The sequence below is a fragment of the Achroia grisella genome, unplaced genomic scaffold (genome assembly GCF_030625045.1).
Source record: "Achroia grisella isolate CSIRO2021 unplaced genomic scaffold, CSIRO_AGI_Agris_v1 utg1179, whole genome shotgun sequence".
NCBI lineage: Eukaryota > Metazoa > Arthropoda > Insecta > Lepidoptera > Pyralidae > Achroia > Achroia grisella.
Window position 1 is genome coordinate 130,187 of NW_026712591.1, and position 22,994 is coordinate 153,180.

General features: G+C 29.2%; 4 protein-coding genes across 4 annotated transcripts in view; 1 reads left to right on the forward strand and 3 right to left on the reverse strand.

Annotated features, from left to right (window-relative positions):
• The window catches only part of LOC131853126 (uncharacterized), a 37,806-nt gene extending 27,263 nt beyond the window's left edge, over positions 1 to 10,543 (reverse strand). Inside the window, exons 1-4 of the mRNA XM_059203944.1 lie at positions 9,931 to 10,543; positions 9,379 to 9,509; positions 8,926 to 9,107; positions 7,636 to 7,668 (exon numbers count right to left, since the gene is read on the reverse strand). Of these exons, the coding sequence (XP_059059927.1) occupies positions 7,636 to 7,668; positions 8,926 to 9,107; positions 9,379 to 9,509; positions 9,931 to 9,933 (349 nt within the window). The 5' untranslated portion in view covers positions 9,934 to 10,543. The remainder of the gene's footprint in view (positions 1 to 7,635; positions 7,669 to 8,925; positions 9,108 to 9,378; positions 9,510 to 9,930) is intronic.
• LOC131853262 (endocuticle structural glycoprotein SgAbd-5-like) lies at positions 73 to 3,025 on the forward strand. The gene is made up of 3 exons (XM_059204109.1): positions 73 to 104; positions 2,330 to 2,433; positions 2,794 to 3,025. Exons 1-3 carry the CDS (start codon positions 93 to 95, stop codon positions 3,014 to 3,016), a joined length of 339 nt encoding a protein of 112 aa, XP_059060092.1. The 5' UTR covers positions 73 to 92; the 3' UTR covers positions 3,017 to 3,025.
• Positions 10,544 to 11,391: 848 nt separating the features above from the next.
• Positions 11,392 to 13,902, reverse strand: LOC131853252 (endocuticle structural glycoprotein SgAbd-5-like). Its single transcript, XM_059204098.1, has 4 exons — positions 13,879 to 13,902; positions 13,566 to 13,693; positions 12,260 to 12,443; positions 11,392 to 11,697 (listed from the first exon to the last, which is right to left on the reverse strand). The coding sequence occupies exons 2-4, from the start codon at positions 13,691 to 13,693 to the stop codon at positions 11,644 to 11,646; spliced, it is 366 nt and encodes a 121-aa protein (XP_059060081.1). The 5' UTR covers positions 13,879 to 13,902; the 3' UTR covers positions 11,392 to 11,643.
• A 3,680-nt stretch (positions 13,903 to 17,582) lies between these two features.
• Positions 17,583 to 20,749, reverse strand: LOC131853157 (endocuticle structural glycoprotein SgAbd-2-like). Its single transcript, XM_059203984.1, has 4 exons — positions 20,697 to 20,749; positions 19,267 to 19,403; positions 18,146 to 18,300; positions 17,583 to 17,910 (listed from the first exon to the last, which is right to left on the reverse strand). The coding sequence occupies exons 1-4, from the start codon at positions 20,703 to 20,705 to the stop codon at positions 17,735 to 17,737; spliced, it is 477 nt and encodes a 158-aa protein (XP_059059967.1). The 5' UTR covers positions 20,706 to 20,749; the 3' UTR covers positions 17,583 to 17,734.
• Positions 20,750 to 22,994: the final 2,245 nt, after the last annotated feature.

Sequence of the window (22,994 nt, forward strand, 5' to 3'; positions counted from 1 at the left end):
CAAATATGTACAAATTCTATATAAACGATAGAATGCGGGTTAATACATCATAGTGTTTTATTCGACCTCGGTTAACACACGAACTCAACAAAATGTACAAACTGGTGCGTATACTCCATAATTTAAATATTAATTCATTTTACAAAATTTTGCATTTATTTCATTAATAAATGTAGATAATAATTTAATATTATAGTACTTACTACCTATTTATATACACTACGAATGAAGAAATTAATTTTGATAGTCTTGAAACCGCCGATATTATATATTTTTTTTAATATATTAAAACATTTTTGGCTGTTGTATTTTATTGAAAACTAATTTTCTATTTGGAATAATTTTTATATATCTATCTTTGAAAATACTCAACATTTAAATCAAATATTTAAGTATTAATAATTAAAGTAGTAGTTCAATTGAGTACTTTTCGTTCTTTTCCTACTTTTTCTTTCCATATTCAGCTTCTAGTTTTTATTTTTAACAAGAAATAGCATGAATGAATTTTATTTGAAAAATAATAATTTTTTTAAATATTAATGAATAATAAACTGTACTTTTGCGTTTTCTGAAGAATGTGTCGCAACGTCATGCCGCCCGCGCCGTCAGGTCAGCGACCCATGTTCAGTACAATGAATTAATGTAATTATAGCTTTAGCGTTGTTGGTAGAGACTATTTAATAAGTTTCCAATTTTTATAACTCAAAACTTTTGTTTTCGGTTGTACAACTAGATACAGTAATTTCAAAAGACAACTTATGAATTTGTTAAATAAAGCAAACACTTAAATAGAAATCATAATGTGGATATTCTATAATTTCTCTGTTCATATGCAATTCAAATGTTTTTATTTAAAAAATGTACAGCGACATCTAGTGATAATTTTTATTTTCTAAATTTAGAGTTGATATTATTGTTTAAAAGTGTTATTAGTGTTACCTGTTTTAAATTTAAATGTTATTACTCGAGTAGGAAATTTAAATTATAGGTGCAATTAGGATTAGGATTTTTTTATCGTAAATGTTTTAAAAAATGTCATTTATATATTATGTTAAGAATCTACTCATTAATAATTATAATACTTTGAATTCGTTATTAACATAGTAGGTACACGTATATTACAGCCGTGTATACATATAACATACTAAAATCATTTTATCTATAAAAAAAAAATTATTATGTCGAATTGTGTTTGATATTGTGTAATGAATAAATAACCTTTAATTTTATGTGGGCACCTAAAGAGATTTTGTAATAGTAAATATTATTGGTCATGGAACTTGACCTACACCATATTAGTTAATATGTCCTCAGAATTATAATAATCGATGTTCATAAAATAATACCACAATTTCCCAACTTTGCGAACAACTTTCGTAGGTGTAGATAGTTAACATTTTATTAGAAACCATGGTGGCCATTTTAGATTTTATGATCGCTAAAAAATTCTATAGAATTATTATTGTAGTATAGGTATACTGTAATCTAGGTCTCGAAGGAGTTGTCAATAAACTGGAGTTTAATTCGGCCACAAATAAGATAACATTACATATCCGCTAAAGACGGTTTAACTGTGCTCCCATTTTCTTCTTAAAAGATCGACAATGACTTTAAATTCCACTAGTGTTTCGGGTGCATATGGGTGGATGTAATCACTTACTATATTACCATGTGAGTCGCAAGCTGCTTTGTCCCAATGCTTTATAATTTTTTTTTATATTTTAATTAATTGTTAGCTATTGTGTGCTCACAATTAATTTAAATTTTATATTTGTAATTAATTGATTGATAACCCCATTGCTAATGTGTCGTGCTGGAAACCATCGTGATAAATTGAATTTGTAAATCATAAAATAATAACTACTAATTGTAAGCACAGTTTAAAGGATAAAATAGGACACTCCAATTGCGAGATGCAAATGCATGACAACTCAGTTCTCAGGACGTGAATTCTGTGGTTTTGATTAACATAATCATTGAGAAAGTGTTGCCACTTGAGGTAAGTTTCGCACACTAAAGCGGGCCGACGGACGCGACGACGCCGCCGGAGTCGTGGTGGAGTGACATCGTAATCCTGCGACTCCGGCAATAAGCGCTTCGTCGGGATACCGTATAGTCTTTAATGAGTAGGAGTTTCACACTACCCTTTTGCCTCCACCCAGGGAGGGCGGATCTAAAAAAAAGGTAAAAAAAGGCCATCAACTTGCTTCTCATTCGAATTACAATAAAAAAACTATGTACGAAATGCTAGTAGTTACATAAACAAGTAAGATATACAAATCTAGCGTTAGAAGATAATTTACACATATTATCGAACATACTATTATAGGTAGCTGTATTCTTCGCTGCGATGATTGGATCTCTAGTCGCACAGCAAGCAGATATCGTTAGATACGAGAACGACAACACTGGACTTGGCAACTTCAGATACTTGTAAGTTATTAAAAATTGTACTTACACTTTTTAACAAATTATTATTTGTTTTGTATAATTTAGAACATTTAAATATCATAAGTAATATATTAATTATAATAAAAAATATTAATTACAATCGATCGTAAATTTTATCTCAAAGAATGATTTTTCTGAAATGGTATAATGGTATATATTCATTAATACACTAATGTATTTTTGTACACAAATAAAAATCAGTCTTTAATATTTATATTATAAGTAATATTATTTAAGATATAATCAATATTGAATGTACCATGTCAATGTTTAGAATCAATAAGAAATGAAATAACTGTAATTGTATTATTGCTTATTTCCTATTATTACTTACTTTTACAGTTTTGAGCAGACTGACGGCACTCGACATGAACAAATAGGCGAACTTAGAAATGCAGGAACTGAAAATGCTTACGTCGTACTTAGGGGATTTTACTCTTACGTCGCTCCCGATGGTGTACTAAGAGTCGTGAAATATGTTGCTGATGAGAATGGGTACCAGCCTGAAGAAGGAGAGGGTCCAGGAGCTTTGCCTCCATCGGCAGCGGCTTCTTTGTTAGGTTAAATTGAAAAAAAAAATCGAAAATAAGTCTGTACAGTACAGTGTAAGTAATTAAAAAACGACTTAAATAATTATTACTTCTTGATTTATAAAATGCCAAAAAACCACGCGTTTTGCAAAAATGTAGTATCTAAGTAGTAATACTATTAGTAGTAAGTAGTAACTTCTGAGTAGGTATAAGTACAAGTAGTATATATATACTTTACTTACTTTTATTAGTACAAACAACCAAACATGTTTTTTATTTTAATATTATATTTCTTGATGACTAGATACAGTAATTGGTATGTAATGTATCTATGTATTCAGTTCCTTTTTTTAATTATTTCCAATATATGAGTATAAATATTTAATTTGTTCGCTCTCTATTGTAAAAAGCATAAAACGCTTAAATATAATATTGTTTAGGATTTAAATATTCATTTCTAAGCTATAAGTTAGTTGTAATACCTATAAGAGATGTACAGGGTATATTTTTTCATTGTACATAACACATCATTAAATGTAAATAATAAGCTTTTAATACACTGTTTAGTTGTCTTGTGTTATATTATTTAAAATAATATATTATAGATACTACTTACAAATAAAATTGTAAATTGTCGTTGTTATAAAATATTAATTGTTATGGTAATGCATTCTCTATATATTATATACATATATACTAATAAAATGGCCTAGCATTTCTTTGAATCGCTATCTTAAATATATATAACTCAAAGGTGACTGACATAGTGATCTATCACAGCCCAAACCACTGTACGGATCGGGCTGAAATTTGGCATACAGGTAGATGTTATGACGTAGGCATCCGCTAAGAAAGGATTTTGTTTAATTCTACCCCCAAGGGGATAACTTGACGCGAGAGGCTAGTATTTCAATATGATCCGAAAACTGATCAGTTGAAGTTAGTACTTGATCAAACCCTTAATTTAGATTAGTCCTGGCTCATTACATTTCGTCTTGGAACTCTGAACACTCTGAACACCATTTAGGTGCGATCTTTTTATATTTCTGACGGACTCTCTGATGAAGGAAACATTGATATAAAATAAAAGAAAATCACAGAGATGGCAGGTAAGTTCGCCTCCTGCTATTTCGGATTCAAAATACAAAATGACGCCATGTGAAGCATTGTGTCCACAACAACATCGATATTTCACAATACCTCTGGCTACCTCATGTGATACAAAAGTCATTAATGTCATGTGAGCCGGTATGTGTTTCTGTTGAAAAAAGTCTAGAGATTTAAATCAATGATCTGAATTAAACATGTGAGTCTAATCTAAAACACATAACGCACGTAAACGCGCCTAAATCTCGACATAAATTTACTATACCGAGATAGTCCTGTAAATATAAGATTAAAAATGGAATATGATTGTACTTCTAAAATAAACTCTAACTCGTGCAACTTCGTTTTTATCACATTTATTTGATATTTATCATTATATTCGCTAAATTTACATAATATTTTTAAATTATAGCCTAATATTTTATCAAAGCCTTTATAAAAGCTAAATTACAAGTACTTTAAAGTTTCACCAAAATCTGTTCAGTAGTTTTTGCTATTTATATGTAATTACAAACATCCATCCATCTATACATGCATTCTTTCAAACTTTCGCGTTAAGTAAGATAATATCAATACAAATATTTAAACGCCTGCCTACACAAAGTAATCAATTCATTTCGTTACTACATTGCTATGTGAAAACAATCTGGCTACTCAACATGTAATTCATATTTTATGTGCATAGTAAATATTTTAGGTAATATTAAAATATTATTTAAAATATGTGTACGAGACATTAAAACTTCTTTGTATTTATTTTAAATTTCGAACGCGCTTCGCATTCATTTGTTTTAAAAATAAATAAATGTTAGAGATGTAAAAATTCCATCATGGCGTTTTATTTATCTCCACAAGTTTTTAACTATGATATTATACATAGTTAATGGTCCTTCGACATATTAATAATATTAGAACCAGTGCAATATAACAATTTACGTTATAGTTAATTGTTTTCACATTTAATTCGCCTCAAATCAAAGTAATATTTGATTGTGTCTATAACACGGGCATCTTGTTGGAAAATATATATTATTATTTTTGTTAAAAATGGAGACTAAAGAAGATAATATTGAAAAGTTGAAGCGGTCGAGAGCATATTATAACGGTAAGATAACGAGAGTTGCTAATTATATCGAAGAATGTAAATATAGACATTATGGATTTGGAGGTGAGAATTGAACAAATTAATATGGCTTATAGTAAATATGATAGCTTGCAAGAACAAATTTGCCTTCTTGAAGGGACAGATGAAAGTGATTTATTCAACGATACCGAAGAATTATATTTAAATGTTTTATCACGTATAAAGTCTATAATTAATAATTTGAAATTAAAATCTACCCGCTGTGAATCCATTGACAATATGCCTAAATCCATAAAAAATAAATTGCCTGCTTTGGAGATTCCTTCTTATGATGGAAAAGATATATGTAAATATAAAACATTCATTGATATGTTCAGAGCAATTATTGATAACGGCTGTGATCTTACAAATATTCCGAAACTATTTTATTTACGAACATATCTCTTCGGCGATGCTTTTAGTCTGATTGATGGTCATCCGCTCATTAACGAATCATATTCAAAAGCTTTTAGCTATTAGATTAGTACAGTAGTACTGTATTAGATACAGTAATAAATATATTTTAATATATCATATAGTCGACATACCATCTATCACGCGAGGCACAGCAGCCAACCTACGGGAGCTGGTGTCCATCGTGCGGCAGAACGTCGGCGCCCTCGACAGCTTGGGACAACCCGTTGGTGCATGGGATATGATTCTTGTGTCCATTATTTCACGCAAGTTGGACCAGTATACTTGTCGCGCGTATTTTTCAGAACGTGATCAGAGCAAGCTTCCTACTTTAGATGACTTATTGAAGTTTTTAGAGCGCAGCGCTTGCAGTTTTGAAGAGAGTAATAAGGTCGAAAATGGTAACAAAATTCATTTGGGTATGATAAGGTTTACTAATTTTGTTAATACTAAACCTGTATTATGTAATTGTTTATTTTGTTCCGCTACTGATCATCGATTATATAAATGTTCTAGTTTTAAGTTGGAGTCTGTGGACAATCGACTAAGTTTTGTAAATAAACATGATTTATGTATGATATGCCTCAATAAGCATATAAACAAAAAATGTAATTATCAATTTAAATGTTCTCATTGTGGTAGCAAAAGTCATAATTCTCTTCTTCATTATGAAGAGGATACACAGACACCAACTGCTTCTGTCAGCACTGCTTGCTGTAGCACTGTTGTAAATACAAGTATCTTGTTACCTACTATCATAGTCAATGTACAGGCTAGTGATGGCAGTTTTCGTAAGGTTCATTCGCATTAATGGACAGTGGTAGTCAAACTTCGTTTGTTACTCGTAACCTTGATAAAGAATTAGGTTTTACACCTTTTAAAAATGAATTTAAGATCGTGACAATAGGTCAACAGGCGCAGCAGGTCAAAGATGGCGTAAATATTAATATAAGTTCTTTAAACACGAGTTATGCCACTTCCGTAAATTGTTCTGTTGTAAATAATATTACTTTACCTATTCCCCAACATTGAATTGATTCGTGTAACATTAAAATTCCTAATAATGTAATATTGGCTGACACCACGTTTAACGTTTCAGGTCTTCCAGTATCTCTTAATTATTAGCCGCGGACATATTTTTGGATGTTTTGCTTCCCGGCAATATTAAACATTATTAGTATTACAGAATACATCTTTCGGTTATATTGTTTCGGGGGAAATTCACAGCAAATCTGTGAGCAATTATACTCATTCTATGCATATACTCGCAAATCAGTGGATAATATTTCAGAAAAACTTTCGAATGTAGATATTTCCATTCCCAATGTTATAGCAACCACAAAACATTCATTTATTGAAAAAGTACATCAACACAATGGTATTATTTTAAATAATAAGTTTAAAATGTATCGGAATGTCAAATTTGTAAGCGAACTTGAAGTATATGATTTGTTTACAAGAATTATGCAAAGAATGAATTTATTATTAAATAAACTTTTTCCTAATGATATATATTGTAAAAATGAATATATAAAATGTAGTAACCATTATTTAGATTCACAATATGCCTTATTTTGTAATTTAGGTAATGTGTCTGTAAATTTACTTAATATGCCATATTATCCTATTATAAGGAAGAATAAAAATTTAAAATTGATATATAGTGGCAGGCCTAAATGTCTAAGTTCTTTACTCTATGATAAAAACTTCTTTGTATTTATTTTAAATTTCAAACGCTCTTCGCATTCATTTGTTTTAAAAATAAATAAATGTTAGAGATGTAAAAATTCCATTTTTTATTTATCTCCACAATACTTTACAGTTGTTTGAACTACTCTTCAGATTTTTGAGATATTTGGACATATACTACTTTTGCAACAATAAATAATCGGCAAATTTCGCATCGCCTCGTAAACAAATAATGTGTCCAAATACCAGTACAAGTAACATATTTACTCATTATAAAATATTTATAGTATGTTCTGAATAATATTTTGTGACTAATCTTACAAATACATATCAAGCTACGTAAAATAAATGTCTGTCTTGATAATAAACGATAATATACAGGCTGTAAGTGTCAAGTGTACACCAGCGTGTATTTCGGTTCTATATATCAAAAATATATTAAAGATATCAAAAAACCTTGAATCGATATCGAAAGTACATTACCAAATGAATAAAATGATATCAATAACTTTTTTAAATAAATCACGACACACTCATAATTTTGACATTAGACACTCTAATACATTTAGTACCAAAACTGTATAGCTCTTAGTTTCCTTATTACAAAAGGTTAGTTTATAAGTTTACTCATATTTACAGAAACTGTTATTAATCGAATAAATACAAAACCTGTCTTTTAAGTCAAAGTAATCCATATACATTTCAAAGTGAGTACAATTTTATTTATTCTTTATTGTACACACACATAGGAAAAATTAACAGTAATAAGGTAAAAGTAATGTACAAGGGCGAGCTTATCTCTAAATAAAGATTTGTTCCAGCAACCCCAGATAATGTTATAGGATAATGTGGTCACTACATCAGCCATACATACGTGTATGAGAAAAGGAAAAGGAGACATTAAAATTATATGTATAAAATAATGAGTCAATTGAGCAGTTCAAATTTTTGTATTCAAAGTAGTTGTTCGAAGGGATGTCCTTGTTATGATATGCAATAACGAGCATTATTTACAAATTCCTAAAGATTTCTTTCTTCCATAATACATAAGGTTTTATGATTAAGTAGTAAATTCACGTGTAATGTAGGGAAAGTGAAATACATGTAGTTAAATCGGAATAAAGAAATTAATTAATCAATTTTATTTTAAAAGTTTAGTACCAAAATTAAACTTAAACTGGACTTGTACAAATATCTCAAAAACAAAATTTATCAAATTGGTTCAGGCGTTCACGACTTTTACCGAAACTAACCAACGTCAACAAATTTTTATTTATATATAAATTTAAATCTTAAGCTAGTACTACTATAATAGATACTAGTTTATACTAATGTCAAAAATGGATATTATATTATATTATATTGAGTATTATTAATACTTGACACAGTATAGTTTAGTTAATAATGTTCTGAATTATATAATATAAATAAATATAATTCAGTGACCACTGAATTATTCCCTAATTACTAGTGGTTACTGAAAGTTAAAAAAATATAGATATTAAGTTGTATTAAGACATTCACATACATTAGTTATTACTTACATTGTATAAGGAAATAAAATAACAACGAACAAGATATTTTTTTATTGTTAAATAATTCTTCTATCATTAAATCTTGTTTCGTCTTTATATATTTGAGGCTGGAACCCGTTTTCATCGGCCACATAACGAACAGAGTAGAGATGTCCGCCGCTATCTATATATCCATATTCGCCACGAACCACAAGCCCATTGCTGTCAGAATTTAGACCACCATCTTCCCTTCTATAAGCACCGTCTGAGGTTTCATATCTGCAGACAATTACCATAAATTAAACCATAGATAAAGTGTATTAATCTATAGACTTAATAAATATAAAATATAACTGCCTTTTATATAAAATAGAAACTTAATTTTTCAGTGTCTTTTTGCGGACTTTTTGTGTGAGACCGAAAACGTTTTAAAAATACTTTACATTTCAATCTTGATATTTTTCCATACAACTCATCTAGAAAACATTATAATTTACAAGAATTGGAATTATACAGTTAATCTTTTTCCTTGTATATTTTGGATACTTACTCAAAACTGTAACTTTCAAATCCATTTGTGTTGAAGACTACCTCGCTAATTTCGCTACTTTGACCTTTTGGTAAATTGATAACAATTGTTAAAGCCGCAACCAAGGTACAGTACATTTTTGTTTCTCTTCTCTAAAACAAACAAATAATGTATTTATTTAGCAAAATTGCAAACTGATATATATATATTATGGAATGTGCATGTACTTTAATGTGCCTATATGATACAAATAAAAGTAAACATGAAATATTCTAATAATGTAAATTTTTGTTACTACATTTGAATACACTGCAGCAAAATATTTTCATAATTATCTTATTATATTTACAAATCTCCGTCAACACAAAACTGTTTATTATAAATATATTTAATATTGTAACTAACATTGTATTTGTTGTAAGATCTATAAACAAAGGATTTCAGGAAGCTTTTATATTTAAAAAATGCACATGCATACACACAGGTCTCTTAGTAATACTTATATACATTTTTAGATACGGAATAGTTGTATAACAAGTTTTAAATTCGTTATAAACTAGTTTTTCTACTTACCATAATTGTTAATGATTCTCGACGATGGGCACAGGTTAACACTGTCTCTACACGACAGCTGTCTACACGTTATATCCAGTTCCTTGAGAACATCAAGTCTGGACTTCATTCCTTATATAACAATGCGACGTCAAGGACTTGTCCATGAAAATGTCAATGACATTTTAATCCGGCAACAATATTATAATGATACAGTGTGTTAAATTAATAGACACGAAACGTATTTTGATTGTAATAACAAATATTTTTGTCGTTATATTTATGAATATATTATACTCAACTGAGAAGGAAATTTAAATAAAAAGGAGCGGGGCATCTACATCTTATGAGAACAGATCCATTGTGGTATATCCTAGAGATGATCGACAAACATACGGTAAGTTTTCTAAGATAAGAAGATCTTGTAAGGTATCTGAAATGGAGTGTATTTGTGTTTTCAAGTATTTGCCCAGGGATTTTGAAATGGGATAATTTGTTAGCCTTATAATTCTTACCAATATCATAAACGCAAAATATTTATGTATCGATGTTTGTTACTTTTTCAGGCAAAAACTATTAAACAGATTTTAATTACACTCTACAATGATATAGCTTATACATCATAGTAACACATATCGGCCTATATAGCTTGCATATATAATATTATAATGTACGAGTATGTGGTTAGCATAAATATGACTTTTATTAAAATTATAGGAAATCTTGAATGAAGCGCACAAAACTGTGACTGTATTTGAAAGTTTGTGGTTAGCATAAATATGACTTTTATTAAAATTATAGGAAATCTTGAATGAAGCGCACAAAACTGTGACTGTATTTGGTTTTAGTGGGTAAGGATCGTTCGGTGGGTGGATAGTCTATGGAAGTATTGACATGTATATTAAAATTTCATCAATCCAAAAAGAGTCATAATTTTCTACACCAACTTTTAAACAGTTTTTTTTAATAAATGTATAATATTTTATGGTTCATAAACGATGAAGGTAGCCAGGTCAGTCTTTCGTGAGTCTCTCGTGATAAATTTTAATTAATGATGATAGTTATGAGCGAGGACTGCACGGTTGACCTAATTACTCTCAATGTGGGGGATTGATATCAATGGAAAGTATTATAGTAATTACTAACAATCTCCTCATTTTACTTATATACACAAGGATCCAATATATTTATAAGGTAGATATAACAACTTTGTGTGCTAGTATTTTAATTTTACGTTGTCAAAAAAAAATTGTATTTCCTAAGATTCCAAATTATAGTCATTGTAAATTTATGCACTCAAAAATTAAGGAATTTTTCTGTTTAATATCATGATGCATAAATACTAAATATATAATATAATGAATAAATATTTGTTTTACAAAAAGTTAAACAGTCAAGTGAAAATAAATTAACACATTTGATAGATTCTACACGAGACCTTCAAACTAAAGAATAAACAGATGTTTTTTTAAATAACCTTTTATTTTAATCAATGTGTAGGTATATATCTACCTAAGTATGAAATTACACTATATTTTGTAAAGTTGTTGAGAAATATATTTTATTTTAATCATTGTGACTACATTCAATATACGAAGTTCCGAATTCAAAATAGTTTAGAACTATATAATTAGATGGTGATGTTTACATGAAAGTTTAAATAGGTATTAAATAAGGAGATACTGATGTGAAAGAAATAGTGCTTATAATAATAGGTATATGTATGTTTTCTAGTTATCCTAGTAATGTTGCTGTAACACTAGGCGGTGCACCCGCTATAGGAGTTATCTGAAAGAATAGATAGAATTTTTATTCATTAGTAGTTAAGATAATATTAGAGATTTTATACAATAATATTTAGCCATTTACAAAATATCTATACAAAACAAAAATATTTTATAATAATATGTATTACAGTTACAATACAAAAACATACCTTGATGTTCATTTATATAAAGTTTAAAATAAACCTTTAATATATCATTATATAGTATAAAAGGAAGTCGCTGTCGCTGTCTGTGCGTCCCTATGTATGCTTAAATCTTTAAAACTACGCAACGGATTTTGAAGTCGATTTTTTATAGAATTGAAATGGCATACAAGCTGACGGTATGTTGTAACCGTCACCGTTATGCACGAAGAGCACTATGCACATCACATTATTTTTTGACGCATCATGCGATGCAATTCCGAAGGATTAAGTGCCTCTCAAATGATGTCCGCTTAATTGGTATCAGTATTTTAACAGTATGTCTTAAATTTAGTTTAAACTAACTCCTAATCAACTTAATTCATTTTGATATTATACTTAAAACATAAAATATGAATTATTAATGTATTTTGAACTTACGACAGGAATCGGGGAAGGCACAATCTTATATCCATCTTCGTCAGCTATATAATAAACCTTCACTTCCCGACCTTCTGGATCTATATAAGAATAGAATCCACTGACGAATATATATTGATTTTTTTCTCCGGCATTACGTAGTTCACCGACCTCACTACGAGTTATACCATTAGAAGTTTCAAAACTGTTGAAAGAATATATAATTTTATTTAAAAAGATATTTATTGCAAGAACATAATTTTCTAAAATATATATGATATAGTTTTTATTCCTAAACTACAGAAATAGCTCCTGGTAACAAGCGTATAAAGTGGGCCTAAACTTTTCCACATTTATCTTGTTAAATGAAGTTTTTTGGCTTGCTTGCCAGTATATACGAGTACATCTACTTATAATAAATAACATATACAACGGAGTAATTTGCAAGAACTTCAAGATTATGTCAAATAAATTCATATTAAGTACTTCTTATTACAGCAACAGTGACTTAAATATCACGAAATAACACAAAATGATCACATTTATACTTAGTGTTAGATTAATTAATACAGAGATTAATCTAACACTTAGTACAATAATAATAAATAATAAAATAACAATCACAGGACAATTCACACAGCGCCATCTAGACCCAAGTTAAGCTAGTTAAAGCTAGTTAACTGATACGTATATGTATCAGTTATCAAGTACATAGTATAGATATATTTTTTTTGTAAATACATACATAATATACATAGAAAACACCCAGACCGATACAAACAATCATACTCATGAATACAAATGTTTCTGCCGTGCGAGGAATCGAACCCGCGACCATCAGTCGTAAAGCGGTGTGCTAGATCGCTAGACCACCTAGGTCGTCAAATAGATACAGATATATGAATTAAAATAATAAGGATTAACATTGTAATTTACTAACATAGTTAATAAGTTGTTTACTAACATAATATGGATGGATATCAGAAATAAATAAATAAATTAAATATATTAGGCTTGCATATTATAATGGCGATATGCAAAAAAGAAGGCGAAAGAAAGAGTCATTTATAAACATATCTCTGAAAGTACTATCTGATGAATAACATTTTCTTATTGCTAATATGTAATTAAGAAGAATTTTATAAGAATAACAAATATAATTATAATATTTTAGTATGAATAAAATATATTACAACGAGCAAGAGTAGAATAAAAATAGGTAGGTACAGTCAGTAGGAGATGCCGTTTAGCGATAAGGCCGCCTTTTTAAGCATTTATCCTAAGTGGGCTTATTTTAATGGGCAATAAAGACATGTTATTATTATACCTGAATTCATAATTTCCGCTTCCGTCGTTGTTGTTGGTATACGCAACCGTATCATCTTTTGCATAGTTTGATATTGATGCAGCCGTAGCAATACAAATAAATACACTTATTAATAACACACTATTCATCTGTAAAAAGCAGAAACATTTTTATTTATACAACATAATATTATAAATAATCATAAACAGAAATGTTGTCATTTTTTGCACTATTAGCGTAGGTAGAAGAATATACTAATCAATGATTATGTTCTAATATCTTTTATTTTTTGGAAAATAAAAATTTATTTAAGGATTAATAATATAAACGACACCTTGACTGTATGAAATCTGTTGCTTCACTGATGGTGTGATCGATAATGCATTATTTAAATATTCCAAGGTACCAACAAATTACAAATCACTACGTATAGGTAGTATAATTATCATGCTGTAGTTAGTCTTATTACTCAACTTAACTTCCTTATCATCTCAATTCAGTAATAATATACTTAAGTACAAATAAATTTTCAATTCAACACACAAACAATAAAAGCTCCTAATTAAATTATTTTAGATCATTTATTTTTTTATTTATCAAACAATTTTTTTTACAACAAAATATACTTTCGAACGAACGAAATATATATTAGGTCCCAACATATGAAATTGGCGTTTTGTCGCACTGTCCACTTTGATCTCAAATATCTCTTCTTTAGTTAGGAATACCAATTTAGACAGCTATTTACAATATAACAAGTGCATGATAATTGTTTTTCGAAAATCGTAATCCATATGTTTTTTCCATCGATGGTTTTTTCTTTACGTGACTTTGTTTACGAAAGGGAAAATTTGAAATATCGCATAATTTACAAGTACAAGTTCCGCTGTGGTACCAGTGCTGCAGAAAAAAATTGAATGATTAATTATGTTTATGGCGGTGGTGTCGCAAAAGAAACCGAGTGCGTTTTTGGTTCCGGAAATTCCGACCTGCAAAACAACCCCGTGGGCGGCCGGAGTCCAAGGTCGATAATGCAGAATTAAAGGCTATTATTAACCTAATATTTTAGGTATTATGAATAATATCTTAATAATTACATGAAGATATTCATAAAATGTATATCACCACAATTTTAGACATTGTCATAAATATTTACAATATTAACAATAATAAAGGAGAAAAAATAAAATACAAACAATTAGAAGTAGTACATAATAAAATAAAAAAGTGTGCGTATAATTTTAATAACGATGTTTCTGGGCTTCTTTAAGATCTAAATATTCCAGAAAAAGAATCTTAACACTTGTTGCAAAAGGGAGTAATGAATACCTACACGAAACACACGATGGTGTGTTTCGTGTAGGTATTCCTTCCGTAGTTATTCCTAGATCCTTTTTGCAACCGGGTTTTGGAATTTAAGAAACAGAGATTTCTCTTTCTTAAATTCCAAAACCCGGTTGCAAAAAGGATCAACAAATACCAAGTCGTAATTCAATATGCTTACATTCAAAACAATAAACTGACAAACTTCAAATTTTTGGTAGTTGATTGGAAGTAACTACATTTGTGTTTTATACATAAATAATAATATATTAACGTGTACAGGTCACGGTCGTGTCCATCTATAATTATTATTGTTAGCTAAGGCGAATCCCAATAAATTTTAATAAAATAACATACCTGTTACATAAACAACAATCAAAAGTATCGGCCATCATTATTATATTATATATAACTAAACCTATTTATTTTGATTATACTTCTTTAATGGGAAGCCATTAAAGAATAATAATAAAAAACAATTTGCCTAAATAATAATTCGAATCGAATTATTATTTAGGCAAATGGCCGCAGCTTGTTACACAGAGTTACAGCTTTATCGAATGAAAAAGAGATAGTAACGACAACCCTATGATAGGATTTATTATGTGGCTAAAGGCTAACTCCTGTCTGACAGATACAACATTAATCTGAGGTTCTTGTTTTTTATGGGGGAGTTATCAGAGTTATTTATTTATTTATATAACTTCAATGCACAAAATACCAAGGTAAAAGTATATATGGCGGACTTAACGCCTTAAGGCATTTTCTACCAGTCAACCATAGGCTGTGCAAATATAATCAATAAAAACAATAGGTCACAAAAAAAAAACGACAAATATAACTTAGAAAATGTACACACTAAAAAGCAATATATAAGATAATATACATTCTATTATATATATAATAGAAAGGTTACATATTGGAATAATATTCTCGCAATTTACGTTTTAAAGAAAATCTACTCGTGGCGGTCCTGATATCAAGGGGTAAGTCGTTCCAAAGTTTGATAGCCTGAACGGCGAAAGAATAGTGGACGAAACCGGACAAATGAGCCGGGATATGAAGCAAACATTTTCTGGTCGTGCGAATAGAGCGAATAGTGTTGTCCCCATGGAAATGAAATTTATTTTTAATGTAATCAGGAGAATTAGGATCATGTAAAATAGAATAGAGTGTACATAGCATACGAATATTTCTACGATAACGGATAGGTAGCTATTTAAGCTGTGAACGAAAAGAAGAGATATGATCAAATTTGTGCAAATTAAAAATGAAGCGAATAGAGTTGTTGAGAAGACGATCCAATTTGTTTAGAAGGTCTACGTCCATGTCAGAACAACACACATCAGCATAATCAAGATTAGTTACTGAAATTAACAGGCATTAGTTACTGAAATTAACTTTCAATATGTATAATGTAATGTATAATGTAGTTCATACTCCTATGAAATAATAAAATTTCGCTACTTATTGTTTTGGCATACCTCTAGAGACGTCTAAGACGAAACAGTGATATTACAAAAGGCTTAAATATTAATTTAACTTCCACATACTTAAAAGTCTCCTTAACTAAGAGTTCAGATATTTATAATCTATCGGTCACCTATTGGTTGAATACTGAGTCGAGATATGCGCCGGACTTCCACAATATAGGTAACTGGACACTAATAAAGTGCACATTAATTTAAATATAAAAAGAAGAAAAAATATAATCAACGCCTACCGTCTTTTGTTTTTTATAATAATATATAAGAAATGTCATAAGCATTAGACATTGTGTTCCGCTTACTAGTTATACTTAATATAAATATTTGTAACCTACACACGTCATAGAACAATCCTGGAAAATTACTCCTAGATGAAAATACCGTCTGTGTTAACTGTTAATACTATTTAGCGAATGGCGTTCATCCGCAAGAGAGAAGAGTCTCCATATTCCTGCCATCCGAGCGTTTCTTCTGCTTGTACCCGGTGTGTGCATTGTTCATTAACAGTACTCTAGATGGATTTGCAGGTCAGTGGGTACCGTTATTTTATGGGCATTTGTTGCCATTCAGTCAGAGACTATACAAGTTTGTGGAAGGATGTCCTGTAGGCCACGGTTAAGATCCCGTGTGCAGTGGCTATTTACACGCCGCTACACCAATAATAATTATCTCAGTATTAATGAGCGTAATATGTAGATGGCGCCATTTAATTAATTAAAATTAAAAAACAAGCTCCACTGAAATATGCCAATAAAAAATCTAAATTAAGTTTGAAAATTATTATGATCTACTGCACTCCACTATTGGAGAAGTCGCTCTTCTATAGCACAACATTAAGCGCAATTCGCCTTTTCGTTGTAACCCGTTACCCTAAGTATATCGTGCATCGGGTTGCAGGCCATAGATTACATTTGCCAAATCGCAGTCTCCTCTTCACTAACATTGTTTCTGGAAGTATTATATCAGAATAATAGGTGCTAAGAGTCCCCAGGGTGCTAGTAGGCTGGAAAGGCCTATTGTATCTTGGCGACATCCTTTATTATGAAAACAACAAATGCCTGATGTAATTTTTACTGGCATTATAAAATGTGCTAGGACATTTGAAAGAAGTTTCAATTCTGTTAGCCATTCTCATGTTTTGTTTTATAAAGAATAATAAAATCTTAATTTTAATGTAAAAAAGACACACACACTATTAATGTAATAATTGTTTTATTAATCTCATATTTTATCATTATTATAATATAAATCACAGTTTTAACTCGATATTTATACTTATACTAGATACATTATCTCAGTATTAAGTTGTATTTACATACATTTTCAATATTGAGAATGCATTTGATACAAATATACGAAATACGTTAACATCCATTGGGTTTAACCAAACTGATTGGGTCTGACACCAGCACCAAAGTATTGTTGTTGTTGGGGTTGGTACTGTTGCTGTTGTTGGTATTGTTGTTGAGGCTGTGACTGGATGTACTGAAGAGCGCGGGCGATAGCTTCTGGGATTGGTGGGGGTGTAGGCAGATGAGCGCCCTCAGGACGGAAACCTAAGGAAAACATTATATAAGCATCACTATTTGATTCTCAAAGTATAACAGTGATTTGTGTTTTTAGCTATGAATTCATAAAATAAACAACCTGTTACAAATTTTTGGAAAAACCTATACAAGCATTAACCTGTATGCATCATTGTTTTTCGTTATTCGAAATACGATAGCAATTTTGGCACTACGGTGATGAATTAGTGCATTTCTTACATAGAAGGATATAGAGTACACATACCATTTTCGTCAGCGACGTAGGTGAGCTGAATTGGTACACCCTCGGGAGATGTGTAGCTGAATGAACCCTCTGCAACTTGGGCTTCGGCGTCTTTCACACCAGCATTCTTCAAGTAACCCCGTTCTTGAGCGTAAATGCCGTTACCAGTCTCGTAACTAAGACAAAAAATTATTTATTGAAGCCATCTAGGTGAATTTTTATTATTTATCATGCTTTCCATAATATGATTTCCAGTTGTTTCAGTTAACTAAACTGTGTCTAATAGCATCAAAATTAATTATCGACTATATTTTACGAAACAAAATGCTAGTGAGCAACTCTTGGCATTTTATAATTGATAATTAATTATTCACTCATTTCATTAATTAATTATTGTTATAATTTAAGAGTTAAGCGACGAGTCTCGTCAGTGGAGTACTTGCTCCTTCCCACGATCTACCATCGTAATATTTAATTGTATACACTTTTTTGTGTTTTCACATTGTAATACTTTTTACTTTAGGTGCAAATATATTTACAAATTATCTACTTGGTTTATAAATGTTATTACGTATTTAAATATAAGCAGAGAATATTTATCATTACCATACTAACTTAATCAAACCATTTGTAACAAAGTCTTATGCATTGTTTAAATAAACGTAATGTAAGATTATAAATTACATGATTATCAAAGTTGAAGATGGCTTGCGGCGGAACGCCCACGCCTGTGAGAACAGATACCATCTTTAATGTATTACCAAACTTAGTCTCGGCAATCTTTTGTCTCCAAATATGCATATATTACAAAATAACTAGGCAAAAAGTACAAAATACTTCGATAGCAAAAATGGGTGTGTTGATGACATTTAACGTTTTCGAAAATAAAAAGTTAAATTCGCAAATTAATTTCACTGAGAAATGTAGCTGAACTTGTAGTAATTTGATTTGGGATATATATAGTATTTTTGTTAGTCTAATCAAAAACGCCATATCCCAATAATTTGTGTAGTATGTTGTAAAGCGTAATCAAACAGCGACTGTATAACTAAATAAGATGGATTTAGATAAAAGACAAAAGACAGTAAATAACACTAGACTTTTGAACTTAAATATACATATACATGTCTTAAACCAATTACCTGTATTCGTAATTTCCGTTAATACCAACATCAGTCTTTTGATTAATAATTGGGACCTGTTGATTCTGTGAATACTGTTGAGGCTGATATTGTGGGGCAGCAAGTGCAACCGCTAGAAGGGCGGAGAATACTACGAACTGAAACAAATATAATTTACATTTGTAAAGTACTCTAAAGATAGATTTACCAATAATTTCTTTATATTGACGCAAAAAAAATATTTTCAGCTGTCTGTAGCTGTTATATCTTATTTCAAAATTTTATTTATCCACTTTTCAGTGAAATATATTAAGAAAGTTAATTTAAGAATACAAAATGTTTGCAAACGCAGATTCAAGAACTTACTGCATTTGAAATGTTTCAATATTTAAAAACTTGAATATAACTTTAATTGAGTTACACCTTTCTTATATATTTGAAATACAAAATTAACATGAATTATATTTTAGTATTAATATTACAAAAAATTAATTCCCTCCGTGGGAAAAACTGACTCTAGATATATGAAATATAGAAAACACTCGAATCGATCATTCATCTTGACCTTTCCATTTATGTAGAACAAATAAAATGCATATCCATAAAAACAGACCTTGATTACAAAATGTATCATTCTGTTGTCATAAATTACAAAATTGTATCAGAAATATGGTCATTTAAATTTATAATCAATCGAGATGAAATGGTGATCTCATGCAACATATTTATCGTTGTATTAACAACTAATAAATTAACATTACTAATTAAATACGGTCTAAGAAATTAAATTTTCTTAACTCTTGAGAATTTCTATTGACCGAGAGTTAATTTTGAAGTATTATGAAAATTAAATTTATGTTTTATAAATCGAAAGAGATTTATAATAATAAATAGACCTTTACTTAGATCATATTCATTTCAGAATTTGAAATTAAAATTATCCTGCATCATTATATATAATAATAATAATAATATTTAATATGTTGCAAGTAGTGATCCATAATTAGAACCATCAGTGTAGTTATATTTAGTTATTAATATTGATAAATCTCTATTTTGTGATTTGAACAAAAACGCGCAGTTTGTGTGAATATTTTAAAATTATTAGTCAATTGAACAAATTTGTATATAAAATTATAAATTTATGTTATATTTCCACTTCACTCTTGGTGAAAATGGCTCAGTTTCATGAGTTTACTTTTTGTATTTGGCTTGGTATATCCGTTACAACAAATTCTGTAGTACAATAAATACGAATTTATGTACAAAACAATCGATATTATTAGTTACTTAGATAGTTATAAGTTTCAAAATATAATAAGCTTTTAATTTAAATAAAAAATTAACTGTATCACAATAAAATTACTTTTTGCCACGGAAACCTTTTTACCCGAATGTAAGGTGACTACAATGATGATGAAATTCTATATTGTTGACTGTGGTTCACTCACCGATTTCATTTTTGTGTTTATCAAAATGTGAACAGATGAACTTCTGCGGATGTGTGTGATGAGAATGATTATTCAGGTTGAGCGCGTTGGCTTTTATACACAGTTCTAGCGCTTCTTGAAATTAGAGTACGATGCGTCTGCGTTAGATCAATGGAACCGCATACGATTTCTTTAAATTTATATGCACATATTGTTTAATATATAAATTAATATAGTTAACATAGTTTAATATATAAATAAAATAATATGAAAATTTAAATATATTCTAAGTTATAAGGAAGACGTTCTGGAATTCAAAATAAAATTTAAATGTACGCAATAGTAGTTAAATTCTGCAGTACTAAAAATCGTTATATTTTTCATTTTAAAAAACATACACAAAGAAAAATACAATACATTATTTAATGTTACTTATATGCATTTCGATTATTTAAAAATGTTTGTTTGTTAGTTTCAGCATATGTTTTAATTTAGTAGATTGTTATTTTTTGATATATGATTTTATGTGTACTTATGACACATACACGCCACTCGTATTATTACTGTAATTAATTTTATATTACGTTTCTATCCGTGAAAACCTGTAAGTGGCCGTTCTGATTGAATTATGTTTATAACTATGTTTGTAAATATCCTTGGTTCTCAAAAAAAAAATATGACAATAATGTCATATTGTATTTTACTTTGCCGAAATTTACCTATTATTATAACATTGGTATGTTATAATATTTCATAAATATATATTCGAAACAATAAGATTACGTACCCTATAAGAGTTACAATATAACTGTAATAAATATTTGGATGAACTTCTGTAGTTTACTGAAATATCCATAAAATCTGTGACTTTAGAAAAATCATTAAGTCAATAACCATTTCAATAATGTTTTAATTATTACCCTATCAGATTTATTATATGAAACTATTTATATAAAATTGTTAAATATTATACAATTTTTAATAATTATAAAACGCACATAAATCAACATAACCATAAGAGCATAGTAAATAATTGCATGGACGAAACCAATCGAACAATTTTTAACTGTCATTTATTTTGTTTAATTTCATTGCTGAAAGGTTAACATTTAAAGTTGTTAGTCAGTGTGTATATAAGCTTCATCATGTTATAATACATATAGTAATATTTCAAACTGGATGTTTGGTAGTGTGGTAGTTCCTGCAATCAGATCTAACTAAAATGTAGTACGCATTTGGAATATGTTAGTTGGAGAACACCGCGTATACTAGTGTCAATGGTCTGATGGAACAAAGATAGGTATATATATGTACTGTGAAATAAAAGAATACGGGTTGCATTCTAACAATTTTAAGCTTATCTTATCTAATGTCTTCTTAACTTTAGCAATAGATGATAATGAGGGTCTAATTATAGCGTTCTTATATTTTATTAATATATTTTATAGATTCTTCTTTCTTTTTCTTTCTTTATACTTCTTGGGTAAACCAATACTGGGTAAATTGATAATGTTAAAAATTCAATTAAACATTTTCGGTCATTTCAACCAATTTAAATTAATCGATAATTATATTATTTTACAGATACCTAAAAAAAGCATTTAATTTTATTCCCGATATATATTATTGATATTTAGCCAATAGAATACCAAATATTTTGATTGAAACAGTTTTCAAACTTTTCCTCAAACTCGGTTGTATTTCCTTGTATAAAAATACACACTTTTCCAATACTTCACCGGTCTACAACATACATAGATAGGTATATATCTCCAAATATCATGCCAAATAGACCTAATAATTTCAAAATTCAAGCCAAATATGTAAAATAATTATATTCTTCTGTATATGTAAATCAATTGCAATAATAATAGATGCGATCGATTATTTCGCACATAATAATATATAATAATAGAATTACTATCTTAACCGTAAGAAATAAAGAAAGAAGATGGAAACTTAAGGAGCTCAAAATATCTTAATCGACATGGCAATATTTAATCTAATTTTACCGTATGAACGAACATGTTGCAATAGTATTTTTATTTTTTTATATCTACAACTTTAATGCACGTAATGCAGAGACAAAAACATATGACGGGCTTAATACCTCATGGCATTTAATAGTGTAATTAATTACCTACTAAGTTTTTATGATACAAACTTATATATATAAATACTTAAACATATAAAAGCATGCCATGTACTACGTAACATATACGTACGCAGTCATATTGTTTAAGAATTTGAACCCAAACTCAAACTAATTCAATGAATCTTAAATTTTTCATTGGTGTGGAAGAATTTAATAAAATAACT

Bases quoted from the DNA above. Each gene is read 5' to 3' on its own strand.
- LOC131853252 (XM_059204098.1), bottom strand. From the start codon at position 13,693: ATGAATAGTGTGTTATTAATAAGTGTATTTATTTGTATTGCTACGGCT. The intron at 12,444-13,565 runs GTATAATAATAA...TTCTTTCAACAG, and splicing joins AGCGGAAATTATGAATTCAG to TTTTGAAACTTCTAATGGTA. The intron at 11,698-12,259 runs GTAAGTTCAAAA...CTATTCTTTCAG, and splicing joins TGCCTTCCCCGATTCCTGTC to ATAACTCCTATAGCGGGTGC.
- LOC131853262 (XM_059204109.1), top strand. The intron at 2,434-2,793 runs GTAAGTTATTAA...TTACTTTTACAG, and splicing joins CTTGGCAACTTCAGATACTT to TTTTGAGCAGACTGACGGCA.
- LOC131853157 (XM_059203984.1), bottom strand. The intron at 18,301-19,266 runs GTAATTGGTTTA...TTTTTGTCTTAG, and splicing joins AACGGAAATTACGAATACAG to TTACGAGACTGGTAACGGCA. The intron at 17,911-18,145 runs GTATGTGTACTC...TGTTTTCCTTAG, and splicing joins CTACGTCGCTGACGAAAATG to GTTTCCGTCCTGAGGGCGCT.